Below are 14,655 nucleotides of genomic sequence, written 5' to 3'. Positions count from 1 at the left end.
GTGGGCGTAAATACTAACGACCACGCCCTTTTTTTCGATTTTTACCAATTCTTATTTTTCAAAGAACTTACAGTAAAAATTTCACAACGATATGTCTGCTAGAAGTATTTTTGGCCGCTCTCCCCATATAAGCCAGTATACTGTGCATAGTGCGCCTGTTCAGTTCCTACCGACACACAGTGGCGCATTAGATACAGATACTGAATTTTAAGCAAATTGTTGATGACAACGGATCGTTTCGCATTCGACAGGTAATAGTTCAATAGGGTTGAATACAAAAAATAATTCAAATCGGTTCAGTATTTTAGGAGTTACACGTGTTCAAAGTTGAACCTTTTTTGGGTTGCAAAAAAAGCAGGTATTTTTTGTAGAAAATTTGGAATTTGCAGTCGATTTTTAGGTAATGGTCTCTATGGAAAGGGTTATCAAATTTCGGTAAAACCAAGGTGGAATAAATGTACAATATTCTTCGCACGTGCAGGCATTCCTGTTTTACCGATGTACTAAATTTCACCTATTTTTCAACTTTGAGGGAAAACAATGAATGGGATTCTACCGGATTCTGTGTTTGGTGCATGAGATGTTGTTCTTGAATATTTTCTTTATCAGAGTCAAAAGAGGTCGGGTCTTCCCACGGCCGTCCCCGAATTTCCCAGGCAAAATATACTTTCAACTCAGCGTAAAAAACTCGCGGCTTAGTGCAAATTCTGCTACAAGCGCAGTCGCTGCGCAGTACGAAATTGTATGGCGGGCATACATTTTTTCCTGTATTGGCGGCTTGTTTTTCAATCCCTGACTTTGTAATGATTTTAAATGAATGTATAATGATTAATTATTCTTCAAAAATATTAAATGAAGTAAAATTTAATTATTATTTTGCACAAAAAGATAAAAAAAAGGTAAAAATAGATAAAAAATGAAAAATTAAAAAAAAATAAAAATTTGTTTCTTTAAAGTTTATTTAGGTAATAAAATATCTTAACTGGTTCAAGAGTTATGATTGTTATTCACCTAAAGTATCTAATGCGCCACTGTAGCAAGAAAGACCTACCTTTTCTCTCCTGCCGGTGCGGACGGACCTGGGTGGTCTGCTCAGCGGCCTGGTTCCGCTGTCTCGCCGCTCTCGTCGTCCTGAGTGGCGCGAGTTACCACATCTATGTACATCTACTTCCCCACCCCCTAAACCTCCACGCCAGAACCATTAGTTCGTTGTCCCGCATCTGACCACATCAGCAGTCTACGTCTACTTCCCCTCCCCCTAAAAGCCTCCACACAGAGCCGCTAGTTCGTTGTCCTCTCATGTTGCAACAGTGTAGGCGGAAACAGCTCAGCATAACGGAGGCATTCCCCAAATCCGCTGGGTCAGCAGATTCGCGATCACATAGCCAAACATAAAACATTATTCTTCTTTGTAATAAGTCAGTCTTTAGCGACACTGGGTCAGCAGATTCGCGATCACATAGCCAAACATAAAACATTATTCTTCTTTGTAATAACGTTTGTTTATCGTTAACCATATCTATTCTTTAAACTAACTATGTCCCTTATTATTATTCAATGGAATATCATTGAATCCCTAATGGAAACCCACCTCCATTCCCTAAATAATATACCCATCCCTATTAACTACACTCTTTATTCAAACAACTATTCGCCAACTTATGTCTCGAAGGTCTGCGTCCCGGTCTCCAACTTGACCAGCGCTGTCGGAAGGATGTCCACGCTGTGGCGTTGCAGTAGCGACGCGAGCGATGGGCCTGGCGTGGTCGATTCCAGGCGTCGTGGCGGTGAACTCCTAATCTGAGTTGGCGGATTTTGCTGGCGGGAACGCTGGGACGAGGCCGAAGCTGCTTGCCGGGTTGGCACCGGTTGGAGACGCGAGCGGGCTCGCGACCGCGACGACGAGCTAACCTGCTCGTGCATGTGGAGCAGCGTGTGGTGGTATCGGTCGCACTTCTTGCAACGATCACCGCTTCGGCAGTCTCCCGCGGAATTCTCGTGAGCTAGGCAATTGGCGCAGTATTTGTTAATGAGGACTGCTCGCAGACGCTTTTCAGCGCTGAGCTTTAGGAACCTCGCGCACTTCCGAAGAGGCTGGATACCGCGGCAGATTCGGCAACGGTAGGATTGAGTACCTCGGGTACGTCTGCCCTTCAAGGCACGCGCACTGCGTTCGTTTCGTTGACGAGGGGCCATGCTGCGGGTAGTTGAATGGCGAAAGGAGATCGAAAACGAAATGAAAAAGAATGGATGATTAGTGATAGTGAACTACAACTAAGGACGAGAGGCGCGCCTATTTATTGAGGAGATTCGGAGATTTTTGGACGGGGCCTGCCATTTAGTGCGCTTGTGGAGTTCTTTGAGGTACTCTTCTTTCCATCGCACACGGAACTGCTGATGGGGAGCCTTCACCGATTAAGAATGGATTTCGCTTCTCCCTTTACTTCGGGTTCCACCGTGGACATAAGAGGTCCCCCGACAAGGAAATGACCTGGCGTTAGAGCCAGCAAATCTGTCGGATCCTCAGACATAGGAGAGAGCGGCCTGGAGTTAAGGCACGCTTCTATTTTTGCCAAGAGCGTGGAGAGCTCTTCGAACGTGTACTTTCGTGTGGCAGTGCATTTGTAAAATGCTTTTTACGCCTGCTTCCCAAAGGCCTCCCATATGGGGTGCCCCCGGAGGAATAAATTGCCATTGCATCTCTTGATGACTATAGGCATTCGTCACAGCCATTTCGGAAAGCAATAACGCTCCGCACAGCTCCAGTCTTGGGAGCGAAACCGTTTTGACTGGTGCTACCCGGGTTTTCGCGGTAAGGAGTTGCACCATAATGGTGCTACCCACTTCTAAGCGGACATATATTGCCTCCCCATAAGCCTTTTGCGATGCATCCCAAAAGCCATGATGCTCGACCTTGAACTCTGGATGAAACGAGAGCCAGCGTGGAATGCGTATCTGCTCTAAAACCGAATAACTTTGGAGAAAATTAAGCCATCGCTGAGAAAGCTCATTTGGAATGCTTTCGTCCCACCCAAGCTCCTGTAGCCAAATCTCCTGCATGAAAATTTTAGCTCGAACAATAAACGGCGCTAACCAGCCTGCAGGGTCGAACAATTTGGCAATTTGGGACAGGACTTGGCGTTTTTTAAAGGACGTTTCAATAGCCAACTCTGGCGGAACGAAGAAGAATTTGTCGGAGGTTGCATTCCAACGAATACCGAGGGTTTTGGCAGTGCTTTCTGCATCGATCTCGAGAAAATCAGACCAAACTACTTTTTGCCACGCCCACTTCAACGCCCACAAGCCGCCAAAAACTGTCAGTGTTGAAGACTCTCCTTCGCACTTCCACTAGCTGAGTAACGGGTATCAGATAGTCGGGGAACTCGACTATAGCGTGGGCACCTAAGTCAGTCGGCCGAGAACACATTGAAATATATACAAACAAAATCACTGTAAAAATACCACTCTGTACAATAACTATCGTTAACCATATCTATTCTTTAAACTAACTATGTCCCTTATTATTATTCAATGGAATATCATTGAATCCCTAATGGAAACCCACCTCCATTCCCTAAATAATATACCCATCCCTATTAACTACACTCTTTATTCAAACAACTATTCGTCAACTTATGGAGGCGCAGCAATATTAATACACAACTCTATCTAAAACTATTCAATTACTTTACCAAATGACTTTGACGCCACTGGAATTGAAGCACACTCTATTAAAATCTTAATTTCTCTCCTTAATTTATTAATAACAAATACAGCAAAACATATCCATATATAGCATGTCCTTCCCGCTCAGCACAACAAATCGAATCTGACATCTCCCAAACTGAATTAGACTCCGCAATATCTAGCCTAAAAGGTCACACACCTGGAATCGACCGAATTTCTTATCCAATGATAGCTAATGCCTCGGTAGCTGTAAAAACACGCCTACTTAAACATTTCAACAACATTTTTCATAGTCATTTTCCACAACAATATAAAACTAGCTTAGTAATTCCTATTGTCAAACCAAACTCAGTCAAAACCTCAATCACCTTATATAGAGCAATCAGTCTAAACCCTTGTGTCGCCAAAATACTGGACACATAAACCAAGTAGGTTTTAAGAGAGGGAGGTCCGTCTTAGATAATCTAGCTTGCATAGATCATCTCATAGCGGAATCACTATCACACAAGCAACACATTTCAATAATTTCACTTGATTTTAATAAAACTTTCGATAAGATTGGAATACATGCCATAATAACACAGCTTCAAGAATGGAGCATTGGACATAACATAACACTAAAATCAAATGCCGCATTGCTAATCATAATCACCCCAGGGTTCCCCTATATCAGTAATTCTTTTTCTTATAGTTTATAATAAACTGGCTAATTTAATAAAAATTCAAAGATCTTACATTTGTAGGCTACGCAGACGATTTTCATATTCTCGTGAAATTTAACCAAAACCAACCTCAACACACAGCAAACTTAGATCACATTTTCGAAAAAATCATTGATTGGTGCTCTACTACGGGGTCATCTCTCTCACTTAATAAATGCAAGCACCTACCCATTTGTAGGAATCAGAGCTCGCAAATAACAGTTGACCGTTTCTTGTAGACACCAAATAACTGTTTTATGCGCACCACTTGCGCAAAAAATCAGACAAGAACCGTTCACCAGTGTCTCTTGAACGAATGGTCTGTGCTCAACCAAAAACCAATTTCGTGTTTCCCTATTGCTCTGCTTATTCGCTGACCGTTTTGCAACGAGCGAAGAAAATAAAACTCTTTTGCATTTGCATTTGTGTATGTATATGCGAATTATCAGTCAACTTGTAAGTCACACGTGCTTGTGGATTCGGTGCGTATAGAGTGTTTTAATTTTTGTGCCAAAAAAAAAAAAATGTTTGCTAAGCTTTGTTTAAAAGGCACTGAAGACAAAAGACCGTTTACGATGAGTCTTTCGTTTTTTCGGTCTTCTGCTGACCCTCAACGAGCGAGCGTTCTGTTGGCTCGCTCTCTCTGAGTTGTTGTTGAGTGAGCATAACAAGAACCACGCGACTGAGAACAGTTGACCGAAAACCAAAACAAAGAGAAACGAAAAGTTCTGTTCAGAGCGAGAGCACTCGCGCGTCGTCTTTTTCGGTTGTGTTCGAGTGCAGACCGCGAAACCAAAAACGGTTGACAGTTATTTGCGAGCTATGGTAGGAATCGTCAATTTTGCCAATGCAAAATTTCAACAAACAACTATCTCATACCAACTGTTTCAAACATGAAAATACTTGAATTAACATTTGATACCAAATATAATTGGTCTAAACATATAGAAGAACTGTCATATTCACTTTTGAAATCATTAAATATAATTAGATGTCGTTCAAGTCATAAATTTAATTAAAATTATGTACACCTTAATATCCATCATGAAATCAATAATTATATCTAAAATCGATTATGGTCTTTGCATCTATGGCAATGCAGCACATGCACAACTGAAAAGAATACAAACTATGTTAAATAATGCAATCAGAATAGGCCTAGGAGCATTTCCATCAACCCCTATTAACAACCTTTTAATGGAATCTGGAATAAACACAGTACTCGAACGTAGAAAACTAATTAAAAACATATATTTTTCTAAAGAATCGCCATTAAACTTAATAGTAAAGAAATTGAAAAACAAGCGTAATAATAATAAAACTAAATTCCTATCAGCTTTAATAGAGGAGTAAACTTTTGCCGCGATCTAGACAGATACTCTATCAACCCCATGAAATTTCATCCAAACAACCTCTTTGGAAACTTAACAGCCATACAATTAACATGGGGCTTTCCAATCTTAATACACAAAACACCAATGCAATAATCTTTTCAAAAAAGTTTTTTTCATTAAAAATCAATTTTTCAATCATACTTTTATACACACAGATGGTTCAAAAACACAACACTCCACTTCCTTTTCTATTACTACGGAAGAACAAACTTTAAAAATAGGTTTACTTCAAAATTTTTCTTCAATTTATTCTGCTGAAATTATAGCAATTTACGAAGCTATCCCACTTATTAAAACTAAACCAGGTAAATTTGTAATTTGTTCTGACTCCCTATCGTCACTCCAGGCCATTGAAAACAGTGTAAACGTCACATACTACCCTGCCACAATAAGAACTTTATTAATGTCCTTTTACCGTAAGATATTATTACTTTGGGTACCGGGCCACAAAGGTATAAAGGAAAATGAACTAGCCGACTACCAAGCTAAATTAGCTCCTCTAATCTTTACCAACAACTTTAACATCTGGGATTTAAATCAAAACAAGACTGCTTAATAGCAAATTAAATCGACTTAACCAAACATCTAGATGGTATCAAAATATAAATAATGCTAATATAAACCACAACCATTATATAAAATATATGCAACATGATACAATCCCCGCGCTTAGAATTGTGTGGTGCAGTTCTTCTTGCTGACCTGTGGGCTGCAATTCTTCCTCACATCCCGTTTGGTCGAATAACGTTTTTCTGGACTTATTCCACCATTGTGTTGGTTGAACAAGCCACCATGTCAATGGACCACCTTCGTAGCGAATCGAGTGACTAAGATTGCTCTAAATACAGATGCCAGCCAATGGTCACATGTGCGTTCCGAGCACAATCCAGCAGATCTAGCCATTTGTGGTGTCACGGCTGAAGAGCTGGCAAGTAGTGACCTCTGGTGGCATGGCCCGTCGTGACTGATTCAGCCGCAAGTCTCCTGGCCCACGTCGCACGAAGCGGTATCGGACCTTGAACTCGAAAGACGATCCGTCCGGTGCCATTTAGCGTGTCCAGCATGGGATCTCCTAGAGCGTTTTTCAAACTTCGATCGCATGCTGCGAGTCATGGCTTTTGTGCAGCGGTTCATCAACCGCTGCAGACGCATTCCTACGCCTTCTTCTACAGACGTAAGCAGTAAAGAACTCGCCCATATACAACTCATGCTTATTAGGCAAACTCAACGGGCCGACTATCCAGAGGAATACAACATCCTGCAATCCAAAGGACAGCTTCCCTCGTCCAGTTTTATCCTCAACCTTAATCCGTTCCTGGATGCTGACGGCATCATGAGGTCATGCGGTCGTTTGACTGCATCTGACTCGTTATCCTACGACGAACGTCATCCTTTTGGCGTACCATTCCAAACTAGCAGAGCTTCTGGTCACATTTACTCACCGTATCTCCATACACGGGGGAAACCAGCTTATGGTTCGTCTCATCCGGACGAGATACTGGATTCCGAAGCTGCGGAACCTGATCAAACGTGTGACCATGACCTGCAAGGCGTGTGTCATTCACCGGAAGAAGGTGCAGTCCCAGCTAATGGGTAAACTACCTCAGTCCAGAGCGACCTATTCGCGACCCTTTACACACACAGGACTCGACTTCGCGGGACCGTTTGATGTCAAAAGCTATTCAGGTCGTGCCTGTCGAATCACGAAGGGCTATGTCTGCGTCTTCGTGTGCTTCAGTACGAAGGCCATCCATTTGGAAGCCACTTCGGACTTGACCACGGAGAAATTCCTCGGAGCCTTCTCAAGGTTCGCGGCCAGAAGAGGGTGCCCCCTCCATCTTTACTCGGACAACGGAAAGACTTTTGTGGGCGCGGAGAAGGCCCTCACAGAAGATTTCATCGCTGCGGTTAAGGAAAAGGTTACCTCGTCATTTAGTCATCCTGGCATTTCAACCCTCCAGGCGCCCCCCATATGGGAGGCCTGTGGGAAGCAGGAGTCAAGAGTTTCAAGACTCACTTCTACAAGACAACAGGTAACTTTATGTATACCCTTGAAGAGTTATCCACTCTACTGTGTCGGATCGAGGCATGCCTCAACTCCAGACCAATTTCCGCGATGTCAGAAGATCCGTCGGATATCCTCGCTCTCACTCCGGGACATTTTCTGATAGGCGGACCGCTACTCGTCCCCGCCGAACCTCCCACCGCCGGCGAAGCCAGTTCTATCCTGAACCGATGGCAGCGACTCAAAGCCCTTGGCCAGCTTTTCGCATCGAGATGGAAAGCTGAATACCTGAAAGAGTTCCAAAAGAGGACCAAGTGGCAAATTCCAACCAGGAATATGTCCGAAGGCGACATGGTAATTATCAAGGAAGACCACGTTCCATCGTATGGATGGAGGTTAGGGCGTGTTCAAAGGGTTTATCCTGGCTCTGATGACAAAGTTCGCGTCGTAGACGTCCGCACGGCCCGTGGTATCCTCAAACGGCCAATTTCCAAATTAGTTGTCCTTCCCGTAGACAAACATGTTCAATGTCTATGCGTTCAATGTCCATAACTGTGAGAGTAAAGCGTATCCACTAATTATTATTTTTTTTGTTCTATCCTCCAGTCGTTCTTTTTCTCTCTGTCGTTCTTTTTCTCTCCTCAAACGGCCAATTTCCAAATTAGTTTTCCTTCCCGTAGACAAACATGTCCAATGTCTATGCGTTCAATGTCCATAACTGTGAGAGTAAAGCGTATCCACTAATTATTATTTTTTTTGTTCTATCCTCCAGTCGTTCTTTTTCTCTCTGCTTCTCTCGTCTCTTTGCGCCAGCCATGCCGTCCCATCGCACCCAAAGTCGCCAGCTCATCGACAGATGTTCTCGAGGAACTCGATCGTTCCGATGCCGAGTCTGTCAGGGGATTCATCCGCTTCGGACGTGTTCGCGGTTTCTCCGGCTAGATGCAGAGCGGCGGCTCCGTGCGGTCCTCAACAATAAATATTGCCCGAACTGCTTGGCGCACCAGCATTCCGGAGGCTCGTGCCGGAGTGAGTGTCGCTGCCGAGTATGTGGGGATGCTCATCACCCCTTGCTACATCTCCATCGGCGGGAAAAGCGAGAGCGGTCTGCTAGCGCGGACAGGCCCATCGAGACGCCAGAGCCGAAGGCCAACATCGAGCAACCCCGCCTCTCGGCAGTGCTCTCCCACACTGCAACGGCTATCCTGCCCACCGTCAATCTGCGGTTCGACATCGGGGACAAGCGCTTCGATGTGCGGGCCATGGTAGATGCGTGCTCTACTTCGAGCCGCATTGACGGATCACTGGCCAAGGCCATGGCCCTCCCTATCCTGGGAGTCGGTGATGAGAGGGTGTGCAGAGCCACTCTCGATTCATACAGAGACGCCACGGATGGAGGTGGTGTTCCACGTCGAGGAGCAGCTGCGAATGCGGACTCCTGCCCGAGAGCTGCCTGACGCCGCCAAAACAGTGTTCACCAACCTCATCCTGTCGGACCCCAGTTTCCACAGGCCGGCTGGTACCTCCGTCGTGCTAGGTGCGGATGTGTATCCCACGCTCATCCAACCTGGTGTCATGCACAGCCAGAACGGGCGCATCGTAGCACAGAGCACGGTTCTAGGATGGATGCTCTCCGGAACATACACTCACTGATGCATCGCGGATTCTTTTTGCAATCTGTGGCATTGCAAGGCGGGCGGGATGTTTACTCCAGCTCCCGTGTGCCAGTTCCACGCGTTCCTAAATGGAGAAGGGAATCCACCCAATCTCTTTTGAAAAAGGGAGTATTCTTCCATTAGGGACCGCTGGCCTCACCTTTTCTTTTTTTTGCTTACTCACTTACTTTTTTTTCTACAAGAACACAAAGACACGATTTTGGAGCAACCAGTTTTTTTTATACATATATATAACAAGTGAATAAAGACTATCTTTTGGAGAAACCACAACCCTCGCCTCTGCGTTTTCAATTCAAGTCAGAACAATCCAGTTCTCAGCCGCAACAACCCCCAGCAGAGCCAGTACTACAACATTCAAACCAAATTTATTAAACTAAGACTTGGACATACTAAAATTACCCACGAACATTACTTTAATCATAATGTAAACAACATTTGTACATACTGTCAACACAATACAATAACATTAAAACATATCTTAACTGCCCATCCCTATTTCTTACTAACCAACGCTATACATTTTTCAGAACCGCCCCTAACGCTCCTTACCAACCCAACAAACTCAAATATATTAAAAATGGTTAACTTTTTTAAATCAACTAAACTCCATTACCATATTTAAAAAAAAGCAAATATAAAAATATATATTAAGTTATAAATGTTCCACAAAATAAAACTTACCTCAGAATTATATGATATAAACACAACTACCCTACATACGATTAAAAACATCCTGGCCAAAGGCCTTTGCAGCCAGTGCTATAGCTTTAAGTTAGGTTATAAATTCACTTTGTAACTCAGCTCTATATAAATAAATAAATATATTAATTAATGCGTTTATACAGATAGACCGACATGACCCGATCAACTCGGCTAGTGATCCTGATCCAGAATTTTATACTTTGCTTCGTAAGCGGAAAACTGGCGGACCAGCTGGCTGTCCGAGGAACAATTACAACGATAAGCAGCAAGTTAGGTTGACAGATGGAAGGTGCAACGAGATCAGTACACAGCTCGTTGTAGAAGCCTAATTTGGTCGCTTTGACCGTTTCAAAAGCAGTCTACGTTAAGGGTTATTGCAGCCTGATGATGGATTGATAAGAAAATTTGAATGATGTTAGCATTAGTCCAAAATTATGTTTATGCTCATTAAAAAGGGAGAGCTTACCAGAATGTTTGAGTGAGTAGGGGAGATGGAGCCGTCGTAGTCGTCTGGAGCGACGCCGAAGTATCGATAATGAATGATGTCCGCTAAATCCTCCGGGCATCCTAGGTTGGGGGGGTGCGCATGGTCACAACCAAAACTTAAAGCTCTCGTACATTTTTTAAGGTTAATGGATTTGGGTCATTTGACTTGACTTTTAAATTTATCAATTTGGGCGTTTAGTTAAAAACCAAGTTAAAAAAGTTAGTGTCACGTAAAGTTATTTATTTATGCATTTGTCCTTAGAGTAACCGGGGTCCCAACATTAAGGCCCCGGGAAAATTTACATTGGAGGTCGGCGAAGATATTTTTCTTCGAGCATGTCCGTCCTAGCCTGGGGTCTTAGAAATTAGACAATCGTAGAAAAACTTATCCGTCCACCAAGCATCCTATATTCAGGATACTGATCTGCCAACTTCCCCGAGGGCGATCCCAAATACCACTAGTCCTGGTTCTGAAATTTGTTGTTCGATTAGTCTTATTTTTCTTATTAATGAAAACTGTGTTACTTACTTTAAAATTTGTAGTCAGAATCGCGAGTCCGAATTGTCGTCGTCGTGCCGCCTCAAGTGCCGCTAAATTTTGGGTTGCGAAAATTTAATTAGTCTTACAGGGAAATACAACACATTCTGACGTCTTGTTCGCACGTCCCGTCATATCCCTTGAAGCTTCTTAGAATTGGGTGACCCGACACGGATTTACATACATCCACTTCTGTGCCGTATTATAAGCACCGCCAATTGCGGCGCAAGTTACCGCGCTGTCTTACAACTCCCCCAGGCTTTCAATAATTAGCGTTTTGACCTTTTCCACATGCAGTAAACGATCAAGGGTGATCACAACGGCTGAAGAAGGGATTGACAGAACTGTATATAAATCTTAGGATTAATTATTAACTATAGTGACGCTTATAAAACGAAACAAACATACCAATATGTTCGAGTGAGATTTCACTGTATTGGAGATGAAGCTGTCATAATCGCCTGGAGCGACTCCGACTTGTCTAGAAGGGGTGTAAAATTCCCCGAGCATACTAGGCTGGGTAAGTGCGCGTGGTCACAACGTCTACGAAAGCTTGAACTTCTTGAACTTAATGGCTAGTGTAATGAACCGCTTGCTAAGAGTAACACGCGTTATGATTTATAGATAATATATATATATATATTCAGTTCGTTTATTCAGATCTATGGTATTCGCACATCCACGCTGCTTGGCAGTCCGCTCAGGAGTAATACATTCTCTCACTCAGACACTAGGCCATCGGTAGCGTCTCTCCCGTCGCTGCTCTCCCGATGCTTGGTTGTTGGCAACGCCGGTCGCCACATCCCTCCTTTATTAACAAGTTTTAGCTTTAATGGCGGCAGGGGTGGCTAGATCCCGAGGCTTCCTTCTGTGGGCTGGAGTACTGCGTTCTCCGAGGTAGGTGTTGATTCCGGTAAGCTGTCATCTGGTTGCGGCGTTGGGCAGGAGGCTGGATACGTTTGGCTAGCTGGAACTTTCTTAAGATGTGAGGCATTTCTTGTTAGTTTTCTACCACCCCCTTCGATCACCACAATATTATTGTGTCGTTCTAAAACCGTAAATTCTGTCTTGTCGAAGTTTGATGTAAGTTTATTTGGGAACACTGCGTTTTTCAAAAGCACCTTGTCGCCCACTTCTATATCGACTTCCTTTGCCCCTCTTCTTTTGTCGGCTGCCTGCTTTCCCTTATTTTTTTCAATAATATCTTTATCTCTCTCTCCAGAGTCTAAGGTATTCTCGCAGATATCCCCAATGCCCGGTATTTTGTCACGGATGACTCTGTTGAACATCAGCTTTGTGGGCGCAGACCCTGTTGTTCCATGTGGGGTTACGTTGTACATAAGAACGAATTTTTGGATTTCCTCTTTGTAGTTTTTCTCATTTGCGTATGCTATTTTTAAGCGTTTTACAAGGGCTCTGTTCATGTTTTCAACTTCCCCGTTTGCTTGCGGCCAATACGGTGGGGTTCGAACTTGTTTAATGCCGCACGCTTTGCAGTAGCTAGAAAACTCCTCGCTAACATATTGGCGTCCATTATCCGTTCGTAGGTGCTCAGGATATCCCAGTCTACAGAAGATCTCTTTCATTGCCTCTACCAGGGTCGTTGAAGATATGGTTTTAAGAAACTTATGCTCCATATATCGTGAGAAATAGTCAATGAAGACTAGAACATATTCATTGTTGGGAAGCGGACCTAGTAAATCCGACGCTACCCAAATCCAAGGGCCAGTGGGAAAAGGATTCCTGTCCATAGGGGGTGGCCTGATGTCTTGTGATACCAGGCAACAATCTCTGCAAGCTTTGACAAACTTTTCTGCCTCTCTGTCTATTTGTGGCCACCATACTTTGGATCGCAGGCGGCGTTTCATTGCTGTCTCGCCGGGATGTCCTTCGTGGGCTAACTCCAGTATTTTTACTCTCAGAGATGTTGGCACGACTAGGCGGTTTCCCCTCAAAAGGAGCGAGCCAACCGCTGAAAGCTCATACCGAAACGGGTAGAAGCCCACTGAACTATCGGGCTTCCAGGAGTCGTTCTCCAGGCAACTGATTGCATCCATAATCTCTTCATCCCTCTTGGAAGACTCTGCTATTTCATGAATTGTCATAGATCTTGGGATAGAGCTCTGTACGACGCGAAGGATGCTGTATTCCGTCTTGTGGTCGATTGATTCTACCGTCGGTAGTTGACAGAGTCGAGACAACGCATCTGATATGTTGTCTCTTCCGGATTTATAGATAACGGTGAACGTATATGCCTGGAGCCGCAGCAGCGAGCTGGGGGCTTGGATGTTGGTTTGAAAATGGCTTCCAAGGGCTTGTGATCAGTTACGAGTTCGAAGTGCAGGCCTGCCAGATAGTAGTAAAATTTCTCCTCTGCCCAAACCAGCGCTAGGCTCTCTTTTCAGTTTGGGAGTAGCGTTTCTCCACCTCCGACAGGCCTTGCTAGCAAAGGTAATTATTAAAGGTTCGTTGTCGACTTTGAATTGCAATAACACAGCCCCAAGGGCAACCGGGCTGGCGTCCGCAATCACCCGTGTTCGATGCCTTGGATTGAAATATGATAATTTGGGCACCTTATATAGGAGATTCTTTAGGTTGCTGAAAGCATTTTTCTCGGCTTCGCCCCAGGTGAATTTGCTTTCAGTTTTCAGCAGTTTTCTTAAAGGATCTGTATGATTTGCAAGGTCCGGAATGAACTTCCCGACGTAGGTCACCAAACCGAGTAAGCTCCGCGTTTCTTCTTTGTTCTTTGGGTCTCTGAAAGATCGGATGACGTCAATTTTCTCAGGGTCGACTTCTATTCCCTTGTCGGATAAAATATGTCCGAGGAATTTTAGTTTGCTTGTCTTCCAGATGCACTTTTCTTTATTCAGTAGGACATTATTTTCCTGGAAGATCTGGCATACTTCTTTTACGGCGCTGTCGATTTCGAGGTCAGTTGCGCCAAAGATGATGATATCATCGATGAATTCATGGCGTTAGGTACCGCAAATAGCATCTGCTCGAGAAGGCGTTGAAAAATTTCGGGAGCAGAATTTACTCCAAACATCAAACGCTTATAGCGGAAAAGTCCCCTTGGAGTTATGAACGTTGTTATTTCCCGGCTCGATCATCAAGGGCCAGTTGGTGATAGGCGTCCTTGAGTCTAGGCGTGCGAAGAATTTAGCCTCTTTGAGTCTGGTCATAAAGCAGTCGAAAGTTGGTAATGGGTAGTTTTCCCGTAGGATTGCTTTGTTTGCCAGTCGCATGTCGACACATAAGCGGATGTCCCCGTTCTCCTTAACGCAAGCACGATGGAGATATCCAAGCACTCGGGCCCGTGACTGGTTCAATTATATCTCGACTCAGGCTCATCCATTTTCCATGACTTTGTCCTCGAGCGCTGCCGGGATTCGTCTCACTGGTTGTTGAACGGTTTCACATCATAATCTATGGAAAGGCTTACTTCAATGTTTTTCCATTTTGG

The 14,655-nt window shown here is 44.0% G+C and overlaps 2 protein-coding genes across 2 annotated transcripts; one reads left to right on the top strand and one right to left on the bottom strand.

Annotated features, from left to right (window-relative positions):
* The first annotated feature begins 6,844 nt into the window (after positions 1–6,844).
* On the top strand, positions 6,845–8,729 carry LOC122625586. The gene is made up of 6 exons (XM_043805673.1): positions 6,845–6,956; positions 7,027–7,181; positions 7,252–7,815; positions 7,869–8,141; positions 8,468–8,507; positions 8,560–8,729. Exons 1-6 carry the CDS (start codon positions 6,845–6,847, stop codon positions 8,727–8,729), a joined length of 1,314 nt encoding a protein of 437 aa, XP_043661608.1.
* Positions 8,730–12,037: 3,308 nt separating this feature from the next.
* Positions 12,038–13,294, bottom strand: LOC122625589 (uncharacterized protein K02A2.6-like). The gene has a single exon (XM_043805676.1). It carries the CDS (start codon positions 13,292–13,294, stop codon positions 12,038–12,040), a length of 1,257 nt encoding a protein of 418 aa, XP_043661611.1.
* Between the last annotated feature and the right edge of the window lie 1,361 nt (positions 13,295–14,655).

Source organism: Drosophila teissieri, unplaced genomic scaffold (assembly GCF_016746235.2).
Source record: "Drosophila teissieri strain GT53w unplaced genomic scaffold, Prin_Dtei_1.1 Segkk126_quiver_pilon_scaf, whole genome shotgun sequence".
NCBI classification, from domain to species: domain Eukaryota; kingdom Metazoa; phylum Arthropoda; class Insecta; order Diptera; family Drosophilidae; genus Drosophila; species Drosophila teissieri.
The sequence above is the reverse complement of the archived record's forward strand: the minus strand, read 5'-3'. Positions and strand labels throughout refer to the sequence as shown.